The sequence below is a fragment of the Trematomus bernacchii genome, unplaced genomic scaffold (assembly GCF_902827165.1).
Source record: "Trematomus bernacchii unplaced genomic scaffold, fTreBer1.1, whole genome shotgun sequence".
NCBI classification, from domain to species: Eukaryota; Metazoa; Chordata; class Actinopteri; order Perciformes; family Nototheniidae; genus Trematomus; species Trematomus bernacchii.
Window position 1 is genome coordinate 2,816,213 of NW_022987616.1, and position 18,763 is coordinate 2,834,975.

The window sequence follows — 18,763 nt, forward strand, 5'->3', positions numbered from 1 at the left end:
CCTCCGGCAGTCATTGTGATTTGTGGAGCAATTACCACGCAGCTAGAGGAGAAGCAGCACTTCAGCGAGACAAGTCGCTGTCCCGCCTAATGCGTGACATCCTGCCGCTGTCTGCTACCATGGGCTCTCACTCAGGGGCCAGCACCTGAGTCTGGAGGGGGAGGAAACCACATGGTATGCGTGAGTTGAAGATGGAAATGGGGTCGAAAGGTTTGCTTTGGGTAAGAAGGTATCCCAGAGTGTCTGAAAGCTGAAATATAAAGTCAAGCAGAGAGTGTGTTGGTTTACTAACTGGGATTAAAAATAGCTCTGTAGCTCAGTGAACAGTGCCCTGAAACAAGAGCTAAATCACAGAGGCAGTGTTTGGGAAATCTCACAAGAGAAGATATCCTCCCAACACAAGCTTTATTTGCCTTTTTTCATAAATGCGTCTCCCTGACATCATCGTAATTATGTCTCATCTGCCCATCTTTGACTGTACATAAACAAAAGTGTACAGAGCTAGTGGCTCAGTCAGTAGGGGCTTGGACAGGGAGCTGTAGGGTCGCCGGTTCAAGTCCCCGACCAGACCTAAATATGGAGTGTGGACTGCTACTTGGAGAGGTCCCAGTTCACCTCCTGGGCCCTGCCGTGGTGCCCTTGAGCAAGGCACCGGACACCCCCCCCCACCCCGGGCGCTGTACAATAGCTGCCCCAGCTGCTCCTAGTACTAGACTTCTGGTACTAGGATGGGTTAAAAGCAGAAGCCAAATGTCACTGTGTGTGCTGTGTGCTCTGCATGTGTGACCATTAAAGAGGGTTTCATCCCTCCCATTCTTCTTCTGTTTTATGGGCACGGCGGTGCTTTGAGCGGTGCTCTGTTTGCTAACATGCTCAAAATGACAAAGCTAACATGCTAATGGTATAGCAAGTATTGGTATAGTTTAAAATGGTTGATTAGTACTCAACAATACAACCTGCAGGTAAGGCTAACAAGGATGTCATACAGTTTGCAGATATTTGGTCAAAGTTGAAAATATTGCCCGAAAGATAGCGTTGGATTAAATGTTAAAGGTAGGGTAGGTACATTTGAGAAACCGGCTCGAGATCGCTAGAATTTGAAAATACACAACCGGAGAAAATCTGCCACTTCCTTATAGAGCCCCTCCTCCAACACACACAAACGCGCACATGACCAATGAGGGCACGAGATAAGTTTGTGCACAGATGGAAGGCTGACAGGCAGGTAGGCCATCCAGTTATTTTAGCCGGGCCTGCTCAAATGATTGGTCGTGCTTTTTACAGTACTACGGCTTCCACAGATGACATTTTTTTAATGGATTTTTTGTCAAAGCACTTAAGATATTCATTGCTATCGGGATGTTAAGAGCATTCCATGGAATATAACAAAAGTGTATCTCGAGCCGGTTTCTCAAACTTACCTACCTCACCTTTAAGTGTTTACAAAAGTTATTGCAATTCATCCTAAGTGCCTAAAGGAAGTTTTAGGGCAATCCATCCAACAGTTGTCAAGACATTTCCCTAAAAAACAAAAGCGTAAACTTTGTGTCAAAATGATTTATCCTGTCGACCATAATTCATGCAACTTGTACAAAAGTTCCAGCCTGGACCAACATGGTCACCACAGAGCTATGTGTAGCTAAAGAGCCAGTCTGCAGCAACTACAGTGCACAGTCTAATTAAAGACAAACTCATACAGTCACAGATAAATATATTGTGCCAAGATCAATTTGAAGGTGTACCGATTGTAAAGAATATTAATGGATTTTAGTGTTACACCCCACACAGTAAATAATTAAAGAGTCTCTTGTTCAGGTCAAAAGTGAGGTTTGTGTGTACTCTACTGACTTCAGTACACTAGTGTATAGTACAAGCTCCATGGACATTTAAAAAGGAGCATAGGTATTTTGTCTAGGACATAATTATGATGCTTGTCTCATCGCTTCCCTCTCTCTTCCTTGAAGAGAATGAAGGAGCCTAAGCAGCCTAATGAGAAATCCTTGGTTCCACAGTGACAGTTTTAAGTGATGCCCACACGCTAGAAAATATTTTAATTACTCAGAAGAAAGCTGTAAACTGTATTCATTAACATTAAGCAGTGACAGTAAAACATGCTCGTGTTAATTACTTATTTTCTTAAATGTTAAGTTTTGTTTCAAATTCACTGTGATCACTGGAGCAATGCACTTTTGAATGCTTGCTGGATATTTCCAGGCATTGCTTTTACATGCTGTATAATCTGGATTTTTTTCAGTGACAGCACATGCAATATTAGCAGAAAGTCACTGTGGATCAGGGGAAAACATATCTAGTGTATTACAGTATATATCATGGCTACCAGCCGGCCCGGGCTGACCCACAGGGAGTGTTATTTGTTGTCAAAGACAGCATCATGAGGCTTTAACAGCCTTGGGCTAAGCTGCTTTCCAGCCATGTATGAAGAATGGCATCAGGCTGTCAGCTGAGTCCCCTTAGGTACTAAAACTAAATGTTCATAGCTGAGCCTTTACCAGCACAGGACCTGTTTATCTAATGTACTGGATCAGAAAGTGGGTTAACAGAAACACTGCAGGACAATGTGAAAAACTCAGTGTGGATTAATACTGCCATCTTGTGGTCAAGGAGGAGATGTAAATTGAGGACGTAAATAACCAGCATAACAATTTAATTGAAAGCTACATACAGACAGTAAGTAAATGTTTTGGAGATAATACGAATCTTACATCTTCACTTAAAATAATAAATTGAATGCAGGACAATTACAGTGTATTTATGGGCCGTTATCATTTGTTTTGTCTCGGAAAGTAAGGCTGACAGTTATCAAAGAATATTTTAAGTGTCAAGAGAGAAATCCGCATATAGATCAAAAACGGTCACAAAGCTCGTACACTAAAGCAATTATAACTCCCAAACACTTTCCTTTGATAACCAGTAAGCCTTACTAGCGAGACACAGTTAATCGTTGTATAATAATAATAATACCTGACGTATGTGTCGGAAACTTGGGTCGGTAAAGAAAAACAGTATAACAAAAACTCACCCAAGTGATGGCTAACTGTTAACTCACGTGCAGGTGTACCCTCTGATTCCTTTAGGATATCTCCTCGTTCTCGTTGACTCCAGTCCAGGGTCACGAAAAAAAAAGTTCGTTTATATTCTTATATATCTAGCATCCATGATGTGTTAATTGTTTGCATGTAACGTTAGTTTATCTAGCATAGTACAGCGGCAATAGTGAACTGCTGTCAACAAGGCCTGCAGCAGACGACATGTCGGACGCATGGCGGCTTGTTTATCAAAGCGTATTAATATTAAACGTGAAATAAACTGCACGCCATTTGTTCCGCAGCAGGAATACATCCGCCAGGTGTAAAGTAGATCGCATTGATGATGAGATGAGATTTCTTGCTTTATAGTTAGCTTAGATAAGTTAAAACGTTTACATGTCACTGAAAATGTGCACTTGGATGTTGACAGGTTACCATAAACAATACAGCTACCCTATAAAATAAAGTAAATAGGCTGCATTTTTATTATAAAACTCTTCTGAATCTACAGCCACCACTAACATCAATAACAGGCCTAACATTAAATAGGTCAAGCTCCTTACTTTTGATTATCATTTTATCACACACCCAAACTAAATAGATCCAATAACTGTAAGAAATCCTATCTCCCTTACACTTTGCTCAAACTACACTGTGTTTGTTATGGTGTATCTTCTCCAGGCTTTCTTCTAACATGATCAAAGTGCAAGTTGTTTATGTTGGGAATTACTGACGTTTCCCAAAAGAGTGTATACTATATTAATTTTTAATCAATAGGGAAGTTTCACATATATTTCCCCAAAACAAGTCAGATCCAAGGGGGTGGTTGAAGCTCCCTTTTATGCATTTCATCAGTGTTTCATCAGCATCAGTTTGGCCTGAAACGGGTCTGTTACTGGTTCACCATTAAAACCATCAAAGCAATATATTAAATGTATGAATATCATATAGGCTGCAGTGTGCACACGAAGCCTTACTTAAGGATAACCAAACGGTTTTATTGTATCATATTTTGATGTATTTATCCCATCTTTCTCTTCATTTTGAAAAGTAATTTAAAAGTAATGGCATTTAGTGTTGTTTCTCAAGCAACTATGTGTTTATATCGTGTTTCAATTTGGCAAAACAAGTCTTAGATCGTTATGGCTTATTAAAAAAAGTAACAGCAGTAGCAACAACTTACTATCTTTTGTACTATAAGGTGTTTTACAGAGTTATATTTCATTGAGTGAAGGAGATTTGTGACTTATAGACGGATTTCTCTCTCGACACTTACTCATCATCTTTGATAGTTAGTCAGCCTAGTCATACTTACCGTTTTATCTTCAAATATCGTATTTGTTTTGGTTGTACACCATTGTTCAGAACACAGAGTTATTTTTCAAAGTTCCTATGAACACTTATCATCGCTGCTTATCAGAAAATATGGTTTTTAGAACTAAATTCTCTGTTGTGACGTTTTTCCCCAGCATGCTCTGCGGGACAGGATTTGTTGTACATTTGACCATTTCGAGCTTATCTACTCAAATATGTATATTGTATTGGCATGGATATGTACTCATAATTTATATTCGTTTGTGGACCGTCGTGTTAATAATTCTCCACCGTGTCTGAGAGACACATAGCCAGGCTGATGTATAACACCACGTCATTCTCCGTTACTCGGTTGGTCCGATTACAATCGATTACTACAGTGAATTTCAGAACCTCTACGTTTCTTCTCTTCTCTCCCCTCCCTCACCGCCGGCCTTGACTAGCCTTTTGACTGTTTTAGTGTTTTAGCTTCGAGTTTTAATTAATAACATATTTATAGTACATCCTTACAGAGAGCACTGTATATTATAGTAACAATGTTGAGCAGTACAGCATTTGTCTGAGGTAAAAGTTAAACTACATTGTTTTAAAATTGTACAGCTTATCACAATACCTATAAAGTAGAGTGTAACATATAAGTAGTGTTAAGTGTTGCAATGTAGCATAATTGGTATCAAACCACAGACATCTATACAATAATGTCAGATTATCTTTAAAGACTACCCGAAACTGAAGAATAGCAGCTGTTGAAAGAATAAATACAACATCCTGTGACCTGATGAACACTTTCAGAATTTGTAATGGACATATTTAGACATGAAACATTATTCTTGTCTTGCAAGGTAAAGAATTTATCAAATGAACCCAACACATCACATGAGGAAAGTTATGATGTTTATTAGAAATAACAACCGGATTGGAATCATACAAAAGCAGGACTGAATGCTTGGCTGAATGACTGTTTAAAACTCCAGATCTATGTGATTGACAGGGTGACCCAACACACACACCCCCATCAAACCCCTTTTCTTTCCCAAAAGATTACCAACTGAATCCTCAAGCCAATAAACAAATGGATGCAGACAAATAATAAACCTAAATCTATGCATGTAGCTGTGTAATATGCGTGTCCATCATATTTTACATCAGTCCAAGTTTGTATTCCACCATCATGTGTGGCTCGCCCATCATTTCACTCTGGGTTGGATCTGCAGGGGAACAGAATACAAACACAGGTTAAATATCTTATTCAGAAAGTTGAGTGAATTGCTGTGTAAAGATGAAGGGCTGAGGTTCTCACCGTTGAGGATGTCCTCAAAGCCGATGGACTCATCATTTCCTCGCAGCGTATCTAGAGCCAGGTTTGAACTCTGTAAGAACGGCAGACGCTGGATCTGGAAGGGGGGACGGACAGACAACAAGAGTTATGGAGGGAGAAGACTTAAAAGAAAAAACAATGTACAGGGACAGGCGAAAGAAAGAAAATTGACAGTCAGGATTTGGGAGTAGGAACATGCTGTGTGTGTGTTACCTGTCTAGCGGCTCTGTACTCCATCTGTAGTTTAAGTGGAGCATGCAGACCCTGGATGTTTCTGAGAGAAGAGAAGTTCATCTTGTCCTGGTTCAGCATGAACTGCACACCACAGAAACACAAACATCTTCAGTTCTTTGGGACAACAAGGACATGTTCACACATTAAATGTTTCACTTGTTCTTACTGCTACTGATGGCTGTAACAAGTAATACATAGCTTTCTGTGTTCTATTTAAAAGTAAAGACATTCTAACTCAAAACGGGTTTGTTGTTAAAACACCAGAAAGAAAATATACTGTGCCGAGTTTTCTAAAGATTACTCACATTTTTCTCGGACAGCTCCAGCGGGTGGCTTGGAAGGAGCTCATTCTTTACGCTGGTAAATCTGTGTAGCAACAAAAAGAAACGTGACCAGGTCAAATACAGTATCATGAAAAATGTACTGTGGTTTAATGAGGTTAAACTTTGACCAAAAAAGAAACAAATTAGTTCAACCTCCTCTTACAAGGGAAAGTGGTCAGACACATAACTGTGTGATGGCAGGATGTAATGGATACTAACAGGTACAAACGACCCAATATTGATTATGTTATAGTTGCGACTAGCAATTTCATAAATGGACAATATTATTGAGTTAATTATAATATTCGGATAAGCGGTAGAAGATGAATGGACAATAATATTTACAACAAAACAAATTGAAAAGGGAAATCGTGTTTGGACAACTATCCATGTCAATTAAGTCGCAAACATACAACTAAAACCGGCATTTTTAACCAGAGCCTTAACTGTCGCACTGTTTGTGCAAACAATGCAGAATACGGTTCATATATATAGCATTAGATTACACAACAGTAATATTATTTGTGGCCATGTCTCACCCACTACGCAGAGAGTCCTGCACACCATAAGCTCCCTGTGGACACAAGCCTGCCACAGGTACGCTGTCTTTCAGCTGAGAGCGGAGTCCTCGTGTATTCTGTAACAATAAAATATTCACATTCACAACTTGTAATATCTAATAAGAATAGCTAAGTTACAAAAAACAAAAGCTAACATCATCCTTAGCTAAGTTAGGGAGCCTCGTAGTTAGCTAAGAGCTAACTAGCATTAGCTCGAGTGACTAATCAAATTCACAACGTAAATGGACTTCAGAGGATTCAAAGACAGAAACAAAGATGTGGGCAGGTGGAATAAATATGCGCATAAATATAGAAAACAATTACATTACAGTAAATATGCTAACGATAGAATAAGTCATGTTACATGAGATAAGACTATAGCCATACCATTGTGATTCCGTTTCTTCCACTTTCTGTTGGATACACTTGAATATCCGGTTGAGTCCCGTTTACATTACGACACATCCGGTTCAAGACGATGCTGTGTACCTTTCACTTGTAAAAATGCCTCGTTGTCTGTTAAATTCGCGCACAGTATGCGTAGTAGGTTTTATTTTAATATTTGTGTAATGTTTGACAGGTCTACTATACCTAAATACTACAGCAAACGTCAACATCTTGCATGGATATCTTTAAAAACATTCCATGAGAGATTGTAGACATATGGGGGTATAGCTCAGTGGTAGAGCATTTGACTGCAGATCAAGAGGTCCCCGGTTCAAATCCGGATGCCCCCTCTTTTGCAGCGTTTGAGTTTATATTTCAAATCAATTGAAAGAGAAAGGTAGACAGAGACTAACATCAGTGCAATCGATCCTTCACATGCTTTTAATTTTAAACATTTCCTCTCATACACTCCTAACGCTCATAGCTGGGTCTCAGAGTAATTGACAAGTGCTCGTCACTTGATGATACATGATGGTAAATATCATAATGTTATTAGAAAAAACAAAAATAAATACAATAAAAATGTCTACAGGCACCACAAGGAGGGATCACCCTTTCCTCGAAATGACTCGAAAATACTTTTTGATAAATTATAATAGTGTCTCTCTTAGCAACTCATTTGACTTACATGCCAATTATTGAAGCCATCTTTGTGAATTTGAACAGTACAACATGTTTTCCTTTTTCAAGACTCCTTTTACATACATGGAGAGTCAGGGACACATACTGATGCCTTTACTCAAAGTTATATATTTGGCCAACAGGCAACTAGGCTAACTAGGCAAAAACATCCAAATGAGACCCTAGAGTCCTGTGATAATCAGAGACATGAATGAATTCTGTGGGTGCAGCCAGATGTCTCGAGCTAATATCAGTTTCATCCTGTTCAATGTCACAGAGATTCAATAATAGATTGTTGATTGCGGGTAACAGGAGTTCATCTCATTAAAACCCTTTTAATGACTAATAATTATTTGAATATAATCACTTAACCGCTGTAATAGCACAAATCAACATAAGCTCATCACATTGATCATATTTTTCTAAAGTGATAATTGCATCGATAATAACTTGATTGCATGAATAATATGTCTCTCGGAAATTATAATTAGACTGGTTTGTGTCCCTTCTTTTAGATACAGTAGTGTTGCTCCTGATATGGAGATTATTTTAGAACATGTTTAAATGTGTATAGTTAAATCATCACATAAGCACTGTGATGGTTTTAACATAAATGACTTTATTCTGTTTAATCTAACCGTCTTCAGCAGCCACAGCAGCAAGCTCGTGTTGATCTAACCTGGGTGGATATGAATATGCATCTGTAAGAGGAACAGGAGGGCAAGAGAAAAATAAAGAAAAGGGAGAAGAAGGGAAGAAAAACAGATCAATGGCAAACTGTAGGAAACAAAGCCATGTTCATCATTAGGTTTTCTATTACAGTATGTGAGATTTACACTATAAATTAAGCATTGGTAGTCCTTACTTAACTTTAACAGCAGATGGCGTTACAGCATACCATAACATGATTTCCAATGTGACAAAGATTAGATTCCCCTTTCCCCCCCTTTAGTTTACCTCTTTGAATTAGCAATTCCTGGATTCCTGAACTTGCTTACTACATTTGTTTTTTATTGTTCAAAGACAGCTTAATAATGCTGTTAGACAAAACTTCAGACTACTACAGATACACATATTTACCTTTGCTTGGCTCAGAGGAGTCACTGCAGGCCAAACCTCTCCAATCCTGCATGTACCTGCACAGGCAAGAATATACGTATGTATTTTTTTACAAATAATGAAATCATTTCAAATGACAAGCAGTCTTTCCAACCGAGAGCATCAGAATGTCACAAACGTTTGCCGTTTACTACATTTGTTGACAGTGGAGCAGAGGATCTTACTCCTCAAAGTTGAGAGTGTTGGTCCAGGCCAGCAGCTCATCCAGCTCCCACTCCAGTATCTCAGCATTTCCCTTCTCCTTAATGGTTCCCATCACTTCCTGTGCTGAATTCTCCACCAGTATCGCCATGTGTCGATGCACCGGGTGAGTCTGCAGACGACCCTGGTTATACCTGTATGTAAGTCAAAAGGACATACATGTAACCACACCTTCGAGTTGTATTCCCTAATGTTTTTTATTAGACTCTCACATCTTTAAATATACCACAACATTTGTTTTTTGTTAATGAAAGGGTTTTCAAAAGTCAATAGCAATCTGTCTGAGTAAAACTGATGTTCAGCTTTGTGACTGGAATTTGGTAATAATACACAATCGAGGCTAGCCTTAACAGTTATCCTGTCATGACAAATTGAGGCCACAGGGGCTGTTGCACAAACCAAATGCCTTGCTTTCAAAAAATACATAAAACTCACATGTGCTTCAGCCATTCTATTTTCCTCTTCTTCCGCCACATGTCTACATCCTGTTGCCGCTGCAACCTGGAATGGTGAAAGTCCATTTCCTTGTTAGCGCCGATCTCTTCGGGCTCACTCATGGACGCCACCTATCAGATAGGAAAGGAAACATAAAAACACTGACATCAGCTTTTAGTGGTTAACAGTTGATCTCAAATCTGACCATGTGTTTGGTTAAGTAAATGTACAAAACAGGTGGTTCTCCTTTCAAATTGTTCTAAAGGAAATGTCCATCAAACTGCCCTGGCACGATCCAGGCTTGTTTAGTTTTTTCATGACGGTTAGCCACAAAGTGAAAATATCACCTTGCATCTCAGTGTTTCCCCTAGGATGGAGTCATAGCAGCGGTGCTAAGGCACGCGGGTCCAGCTAAATGTGAGCACGGAGCGCGTGGAATTTTTCCAGTGTCTGCGCTTGCGAAGTGCGCCCAGCCAATATGTTTCTACAGTACTGTATGTGTCTGCCAGCACAAGAAAGGCTCTTGAGGCTCTACAGGTGTATTTTGATAAATCACCTTTATTGAACATACAGTAACACAAATACTACACATCCACATAACAAACAATCAAAATAAAATGTATGCAATTTAATAATTTTAACCTGCTTTATTTGGGGGTGGACCTCACCTTCTCTACGGGGGTCCGGGGGCATGCACCCCCGGGAAGATTTTTTTTTTAAATGTTGAAGTTAAATGCATCAATCTGGTGCACTTTGAGCACAAAATGAATTTATGGATACAGCTCTCAACACTCATATGAAAGGGAGCTGTATACTTTTCAATAATCCAAACATCTTTAGAATATGATCACAACCAATAACAAATCATTTAAACTTGTTTATTCTTATCTTATGTTACCTAGTTAGTATTCTTTCTTTTTATTTATGCATATTTTACTAATCACTCCCCTTTTAAACTTTTTTTTTTTTTACTGTCCTATAGTACACATTAGAATGATTTCTTACTTTATTTTTTACAACTATATTAAATAGATAAAGGTGTGCTCTCTCTAGCTCTCTCGCTATCTCTCTGTCTCGCTCGCTCACAGAGGCTGTGTGCTCCTCCGTGGCGATGACGCGAGCGCCACGTATTATTATTTTAATGTATTTTTTTATTTTTGGTACCTGGCTGGCGCCCTGTAGCAGCGTTACGGTGCTGCTGAATGTATATAGGGGAAACACTGCATCTGTAGTGCATACTTTTCTTTACAGATAAATAACAGGCAGAACTGATAACTTTCTCTGACACGCTCTTCACCTTGCTACAGAAGAGCCTCCAGCTGTTGTTCTCCAATCGCCGGTACCATCCTGATCGGTCCTCCTGCTTAAGAGGCTGGCCTTGTTTATTCTGTTGAGCCGCAGGCTTCTTCAGGTCTGGCTGGGTGTAGTCCTTCGGGCTGCTGGCACACATGTCAGTAATGGGTCGATGGGTGTAGATCTTGTAATAGATGTTGGGTGGAAAGGTAATCTTGAGGAAAAAGGATTAGCAACATTTAATCAGGTATGTCTGATTAGTACATTTACTTAGCTGTTAGGGGATTTAGCGCTTATTCATTATGTTGCTCCTACCCCTCCAAGTCGAAATCTGATGAACACGCCAGCGGCAGCATCCAGCAACTCTGCCTGCCACAGGAAAATTAAATCTCACTATTTATTGTATTTCTTCTTTTCATTTTATAGGGAGTATCATTTCTGTTACCTCTCGAGGATTGACAGATTTTAGGATCTTCTTGGGATCGCGCTGGTTGCACTCCTTGATAAGATATTTGACATACTTGAACACCTCTATGCACTATAGTTTGGAAAAGAGAAACAGTTTAAGTTAATGCCTGTTGACTTTTATGTTTGCATGTACTACAGTGTGTACGCCCACCACATGTCTTCTCCAGGCCTTCTGGATTACTGTGGCTGCTATCTGCTGCAGGGTCTCCTGTCGGGGCTCCTGGGGACCCTTGTCCTGAGAGCTGAAGGAATATGGAGAAATGTGAAGAGAGAAAAGGATGAGAAGATGGGTAGAGGTCAGGTGCAACAAAATGAAACTATGAATAATATTTGTTGTAAGGTGCCCTGTTTTTATTAAAGTATTATATGCAAGCACAGTCCGAATCATTATCCGCTTCTTTACACTTTGAATTTTAAGAGGGAAATAGTATACCTCTTGTTCTACAACCTGTATTAACAATTAGTTTGTCATTATTTCACAGAAAAATATTTTACATACAAAAAATTGATATATAATGTCATTAAATGTTGCCTATACAACTGTTGTAGCCCTATTTTAACTTTGTTTCTGATTTTGAAAGCAGAACATTTTATTTTATTTAAGAATTATTTATCCAAATGATGTCTAAGACTGATATATAAATAAATATGTGTTGTGTGATACATAATTACATGAATTATTTAAACATGTCAAAGAGTATCCTATGGTAGCTACCATTTAAAAACAAAACACAGGCTACACATCGTGTTTCATATGATACATTATTTGATAATGCCAGATTTAACAGCGTGAATAAAACGTTGTTAATTAGCATTCACGCTCAATACATACAGAAAGAACATATTCTTACCTCATAACTTCCTCTGTACTTACATGAAGGTCTAAAGTGAAAAAGCTAACTAGCTAGTTAAAGCTAAATGCTAACGCGAGTTGAGAGATCATTTCATTAGGCTACCTAGCAACAAGTGGCTAAAGCAGCCGGAACTACTTTCAAAACAAAAGGGATAGTTGACGGTCAAGTTGATATAATACTGCAGCAGCCACATATTCGGGTACAACTATCAAAATACAAAAACGTAGGTCACTTTGTGATATCAATAAAAATGCTGCCTGAAACGACCAAAATGTATGCTTTTATTTTGAAGACAGAATCCCATGCCATATTTGCAGTTTTCTGGCAAAATAAAGACTGGTGCTTCATATTTTCAGTTGATTCAATGTTATAGGGCCAGTCACCAACTTGTCACCACCAATAGCATGCATGCTAAACCCAATGAATCAAATACAAATCCAGTTACGTCCACAAATAAAACTTTCAATTTCAGCACCCTCAGCTGTGGCAGTTTCACACTACATTTAAATCAAAAGAAGAAAACAAACCAGTGTGAAGCTCTCTGTATTTATGAGCGGCTGGATATGCAAATATACATTTTTGTTGCTCACAGATAACCCATCTGATAGACATGTGTGCTTCCCAAACAAATTGTGCTCATAATTCAGAACCAAAACAGTTGCTGATATGAATTGCTAACTAGACAGATGTCCATTATGTAAATATCTGCAGAATGCATTTCCTAACCAAAGCCTTTGGTCATGTCACAAAACTCCATCCAGTTTTCTTCAAAGCAAAAGTCGGCTTCTTCTTTCAACTTGTTTATTTTCTCCAGTGGGAATGCTGTGTCATCTTGACTCCAAACAAGGACGGTCATTTATATTCAAATATTCCCAGACTTGCAGCACATAGTGTAGCCTATTATATTTAAATACTCTCGAAATCCAACTTTTTTGACGACTACATTTAGATTTCTAAGTATGTTGTTGGCTTGACTGACAAAATGTGATGTGAAGGCAGAGGAGGATAAGCAAGCTTTTGTATACCACACACAATACATTTTGGATTGTGTGAGACAAATCAGTTTTGACAAGCAGTGAAATGAGTGTGAAATTAAATTGGCTTTTCATTTTGGGTTTGTTGACATTCCTGTTCTGTTCACTATTGTTAGAAAACACAGCTCTACTAATTTGTTTTAATTTGTCTGGCTGCCGAGTGAAATGGCAAGCCACAATACGAACACCTTCTGAAAGAGTGCTGGGACCTGATGAAAAGAGAAAGAGGTTTTTTTTTCCCAATTCACCTGATAATATCTGAGCAGATGGAGGAAGAGGTGATAAGATTTGTGTTATCTGCACACACTTTAATCCAAGATTCATTCACTTCCAAGCCTCAGTGGTCCCCATTGAGCCGTTCGCAGCAGAATTAAAATGATCATGGATGTGTGGGGGAAAAAAACATATATTCTGATTGATTGATAGATGTCATTGTGTATGCTGCCCTTGACCTGTCACTGGCACATATGAAAACAGGAAGATTTATGTGCTGTGCCCTTGTATATAACACAAGGGCACAATTCATATGCATACCATAACCATGGGTGTACCAATGTTCATATCAACTCTGCATATTAACTAGGTGTGCAATATTTAGATAGCATAGGAGTCACTGAATAGTTTCTCTCACACAGCTCATCGCAGTCATACAGCTGTGGTATTTCCTCCTTTGATTTGTGATTGTTGGAGTATTTCTGTTGTGGTTTAAGTTGCTTTTACCTCAGGGCCCAGGAGAAACAACTCAATAGAGAAGTGTTGTCTTTCCACACCCTAATCAATATGAGACAATACAAACAAAAAATGTATCACTTTATTGAGTTCACACAGCCAAGGGCAGCTGGATTTTATTTATTTTAAACACATCACATCACAACCGTTAACAGAGCATTCCTCAGGACATTCTTTATTTTACTGCAGGGCATCTTGTGCCATTCAACAGAATGGGGTAACTGTTTAAGCTTTAAACAATAGGGGGCAGTATAGGACTAATGCACACGGGACAAAGGTGTTAAAACATCTGGAAATAAATCTGAGTTACAAGAAAATGTTGAAATATATAGATGACAAAATATTAGTTAATAATTGTAAAGTGTATTTAGATGATTATCGATCCATACATTCATCCATCAATCCAGGATTATTACATATTTATTTTTTACTATTTAACTATTTACTATAGGTTCCAGTTGGAGAGAAATAACCAAACACATATGAAAACAAATTTGCGTGAGGCAGGATTTCATTGTATTTACCATCTAACAGCTGCCAAATTAAGCGTTTAAAGAGAGTTGCTGCCCAAATTGTAAACCTACTTGATACAAATGTGTTATTTGGGGTTTTGGGCAATATGTTGCTTACTTCTGCTCATAAATGAAGTTGTTCTAATCCCATGCTGATTTAGAGAAGAAAAATCGTGCATTTATTTTGTCTTGTTTAGACTTTCACAGCTCTCTCTCTTTACCTGCCTCAATGAGAAATGAATCTCACACTGGCAGCTTGTTCAATATGCTGCAGCATGAATATTAACAGCACCAAACACAGAGACCGTGGTACCCCAGTGTGAGCATATCTTCTCTATTATTTAGTATTGATTTAAGATTTTAATGATTGGTTTTAAAGCACATAAAAGCCTAGCCCCTAGATTTATTGTTGACCTTTTAACTTTTTATGAGCCTTTTATCCTCAAGCAACCCTTTCGGTAGGACCACAGGCCAGTCTCAAGAATAAAAGTGACTGCACTTTCTCTATTGGCGCCTGCGTTATGAAACAAACTATGTGAAGACATTGGGTTTGCAAAATCACATTTATCTTTTAAATTTTAATTTCTTCTAAAAACATACTTTTACTCCCTTTGCACTGAAAAATATTTGACATTGTATCTCTGTTTATTAGTAGATTTAGTTGTAGTGTTGCTGCATTTGGGTTTTATTATATGTAAAGTGCTTTTTTCGGAAAATAACTAGAAATATTAAAGATATTTTTATACATGATCTTAAATTACCAGCTATAATAGACTGACGGCACAGAACCCTCATCAGCCAGAATCAGCTGTCACACCAAATGCAAATTATTAATTATAATGACTTGATTCAGACACCCTCAAAGTAATAGATAAATGGTTGAAACACCAGCTCCTTTTAAAGGTTACGGTATAAATTTAAGGGCGAGCAAACCTACTTTAAAAAGTACAGCTTGAAATCAATCAATCAAATGTCACTCACGCGTGGGTGGTAATCTGAGAGTATAAAAGATTAGGATCTGCAGACTTTTAAAAGCAAATCATACACAAACAGACTGAAATATTATCCTTTAATAAACTCAATTGAATATGACATTAAATAGGTAGAATGTATTCAGAGGATGCTCATAAGGAGCACCCATGTGGCCTGCAGGTTAAGCCAAGTTGCACCCAAAATCACAGTCATCACACACTGAACTGTTTTCTGCACACTCATTGTAACTCCTGGTGGATGCAAGCGCTCTGTAAACAAACACAGCAGAGGACCATGACTCAGGGCTCCATGCAGTGTGGTGATGGAGCAAAACTTTCTTGTCTCATCAGCCCCAGAGGGTGAGAGAGAGTCAGCGGCTACGTTCTTGTTTACTCTTGACACTTCATAGGGTTTAGAAATGGAAACTTGAATTACACACTCACACATACAGACACTTCCAGCTCGTTGCCTCCAACACCAATTACAAGTCTGAACAAGATCATGGAGGCTTCATTTATTATTTAAGTGTCCTTAGCGATGCCTGCAGTCAACTGTGCATTACTTACCAGCTGGAGCATTCACACTACAGGTAAACGCAGATTTAAAGGACCTTTTTTTTAAGTCTATCACTTCACATTACATGCTTAATTACTCACATTGGTCCCTTCTGCAAGAACAACTCCTATGAAAAAGTGCATTCTTATGTAAAGTGTGAAGATAATGTGTGGCATTGTGGTCAATTTGTGTACGTTAAGGTAGACATTGATCCATGGGCCATAATAGGGCCCCTTTAAGAGGCATCTACAATCAAATTGACTAGGTACAGATGCTAAAATTATTTTAAGGGATGAACCATAGACTGTATATATGAACACACAGAAGTATTTTCTTTAAGACGAGGGCAAAGGATTAGTTTACAAATTACAAACTTTCGCATTTTTCCTTTGTGCTTGTTTTCAGCCTTTAGTCTTTATTGATAAAAAGTTATGAAACAATGTAAAAAAATGTGTTTGTTATGTTTGAGCTCATTAACAGTGCATCACCCTATAAACACGTTTATTTACAAGGAACAGATAGCTCCAGGGTAGATTTTGATTAAGTCAGTAAACCACTGAGAATTGGCTGCAACAAATATTATGTGGGTAATAATATGGTTTCCAACAAGCTATAAACCGAATGTTAAGATTGGATGTTCTACTTTTGCTTTTATATTTTATCTTAAAAAATGAATGGTTTGGGTTATCTCTAAAGTCCTGCAGTGGTGGACTGTACATAAAAATGAAGAGAAAGACATGGTATCATTCTGTAGTTACTGACCTTTAAGATGTAGCAGAGATATAGAGAACAAAGCCCTGTACTTTATCAAAGTCATTCATCCCCTACACACTTAAATCAATATGTGGGACAATAAACCAAGCGTCTTCCAATAAAACTAATAATAGACTCAGGAGGGCGAAGGTGGAGGACATGCAGTAAGATCTTGAGTTTGTCCTTTCATTCTCTCGCTTCCTCAACGGCTCCATTGTTTGTTCTTCTTATCTTGCGTTTTCTTTTCATCTTTATCTTTGATCCAACGTCTCTCTGACTCTCCTCTGTTCATTTTCTCTTTTTCCTTGCACGTATTTGTCCTATTACTTCCTGTCATTTGAGAGTGACAGTACGGTGTATATCTATGGGTTGAATTAACATGCAATTTAAATTAATGGCACTGTTTTTCCAGCTTTTCTTCACTCTTCTCATATTATTTTTGCTCCTCATATAAATAGACTTACTGTAAGTGAGCAAACGCTAATTTGCCTTAGGCTTTATATTTAATGGCTTCCTTTGAAAGTGCTTTCAGAGGAAGCCATTAGCTCCTGAGAGTTAATCTTTACCTACTGTTTCTACACTTCCTCCGTCTGTCTGTTTGCTCTCTAACCCGCTGTTATCTTTGCCTGATATCCAGCGCTCCCTCTCTGAACAACTTAGCGACCCATTCTGGTTTTCATCCAGCTGTCCATCTGATGAAAGAAAGAATGTGTTGCTCTCCAAAGAGATACGGTCCAGAGCAGGCTGTTCAAACGTCTTTGACACTTGAGTGGTATAAATGCAGGAATCCAATAGGATTTAGGGTTAAAGGCGCCTAAACAATCTCAATAAAAGATTGTACTCAAATTGAACTGAATAGTTATTTTGGGCTTTACTGGCCTTACCTTTTGTGTGCAGTATGGACCCATTTTGTGTGCAGTATGGACCCATTTTGTGTGCAGTATGGACCCATTTTGTGTGCAGTATGGACCCATTTTGTGTGCAGTATGGACCCATTAAGCAACTTCTAACATTGCATCAGTTTAACTTAAAGGGGACCTATCATGCAAAATGCACTTTGTGATGTCTTTTATACATACATATGTGTCCCCGGTGCGTCGGAGAACTCACACAGCGTCAGAAAATAAAACCCTCTCTCTTTTCCTCAGTACCCAAATCTTTTAAAAACGGGGGTACAACGAGCGGATACAGATTCCATCCGATCTGACGTCAAATCGGCAGCGGACCCACAGAAAGTTGCTATCAGAAACAATGCCTGAGCTCACCTGTACTGAAGAGCACATGTGTTTAAAAAGCAGGAAATAAAAAAAGGAACTCACCTTGTGATAAACCCGCAAGAGAAAAAGCATTTGAGCTCCATACTGTTTCAGAAATAATCCTTGACGTGGTTTAAACAGGATGGCGTTTTATCACAGCAGAATTTAACTTTATCTCCGGTAGAATTCTGATCAGGCATTAGCTCCGCCTCCTCTTCTTTTCTTTTTTTCAAGCTAAGGACCCAAGATCCGCGTTTCTCTTACAGGGCTTCAAAAGAGGGGTTTGAGCAGTATGAGGGATGGCTACAATGGGTGAACTGTTTGGTATTTTGAAAAAAAAACTTCACAGACATGTTTTGTATAGGTATGGCCCTACAATATATGTTTCAAATATAGCATGATAGGTCCACTTTAAAGGGGCCCTATGATGCAATCACAACAGGTCCTGCCAGATAACCAATCAGAGCAGAATGGACTCTGGTTTCAGAAAGAGGGTAAAAAGGGATGCTGCCAACAAAAAAAAGCGTGTCACAGCAGAGGCAAAAAGTACACATTTTAACCTAAGAATGAGCAGAATCTGTCCTCTTTAAGCTAATGTTATCAATCCTATAGGCTATCAGTGATCTTGAAATGCAGTATTATCCCGTTAATAAAGCCCAGTGGATCCAATGTTTCGTGAGATGATCAGAAAGGTTGTAAATAATAATATCTTGATATT

The 18,763-nt window shown here is 38.6% G+C and overlaps 2 protein-coding genes and 1 non-coding gene across 3 annotated transcripts; 1 reads left to right on the forward strand and 2 right to left on the reverse strand.

Annotated features, from left to right (window-relative positions):
* Positions 1–5,242: 5,242 nt before the first annotated feature.
* Positions 5,243–7,276, reverse strand: pomp (proteasome maturation protein). The gene is made up of 6 exons (XM_034132217.1): positions 7,184–7,276; positions 6,776–6,873; positions 6,219–6,279; positions 5,893–5,994; positions 5,662–5,755; positions 5,243–5,569 (listed from the first exon to the last, which is right to left on the reverse strand). The coding sequence occupies exons 1-6, from the start codon at positions 7,259–7,261 to the stop codon at positions 5,502–5,504; spliced, it is 501 nt and encodes a 166-aa protein (XP_033988108.1). The 5' UTR covers positions 7,262–7,276; the 3' UTR covers positions 5,243–5,501.
* Positions 7,277–7,461: 185 nt separating this feature from the next.
* On the forward strand, positions 7,462–7,533 carry trnac-gca. Its single transcript has one exon. It is a non-coding gene; the product is annotated as a tRNA-Cys (tRNA).
* A 952-nt stretch (positions 7,534–8,485) lies between these two features.
* On the reverse strand, positions 8,486–12,432 carry cunh11orf65 (chromosome unknown C11orf65 homolog). Its single transcript, XM_034132613.1, has 9 exons — positions 12,232–12,432; positions 11,532–11,622; positions 11,358–11,450; positions 11,228–11,281; positions 10,917–11,126; positions 9,620–9,750; positions 9,148–9,318; positions 8,945–9,000; positions 8,486–8,565 (listed from the first exon to the last, which is right to left on the reverse strand). Exons 1-9 carry the CDS (start codon positions 12,234–12,236, stop codon positions 8,498–8,500), a joined length of 879 nt encoding a protein of 292 aa, XP_033988504.1. The 5' UTR covers positions 12,237–12,432; the 3' UTR covers positions 8,486–8,497.
* Between the last annotated feature and the right edge of the window lie 6,331 nt (positions 12,433–18,763).

Bases quoted from the DNA above. Each gene is read 5' to 3' on its own strand.
- pomp (XM_034132217.1), bottom strand. From the start codon at position 7,261: ATGTGTCGTAATGTAAACGGGACTCAACCGGATATTCAAGTGTATCCA. The intron at 6,874-7,183 runs GTATGGCTATAG...TTATTGTTACAG, and splicing joins GAAGAAACGGAATCACAATG to AATACACGAGGACTCCGCTC. The intron at 5,570-5,661 runs GTGAGAACCTCA...GTTCCCCTGCAG, and splicing joins CTTTGAGGACATCCTCAACG to ATCCAACCCAGAGTGAAATG.
- cunh11orf65 (XM_034132613.1), bottom strand. The intron at 11,127-11,227 runs GTAGGAGCAACA...TTTTTCCTCAAG, and splicing joins TCAGATTTCGACTTGGAGGG to ATTACCTTTCCACCCAACAT. The intron at 9,001-9,147 runs GTAAGATCCTCT...TTGCCTGTGCAG, and splicing joins AACACTCTCAACTTTGAGGA to GTACATGCAGGATTGGAGAG.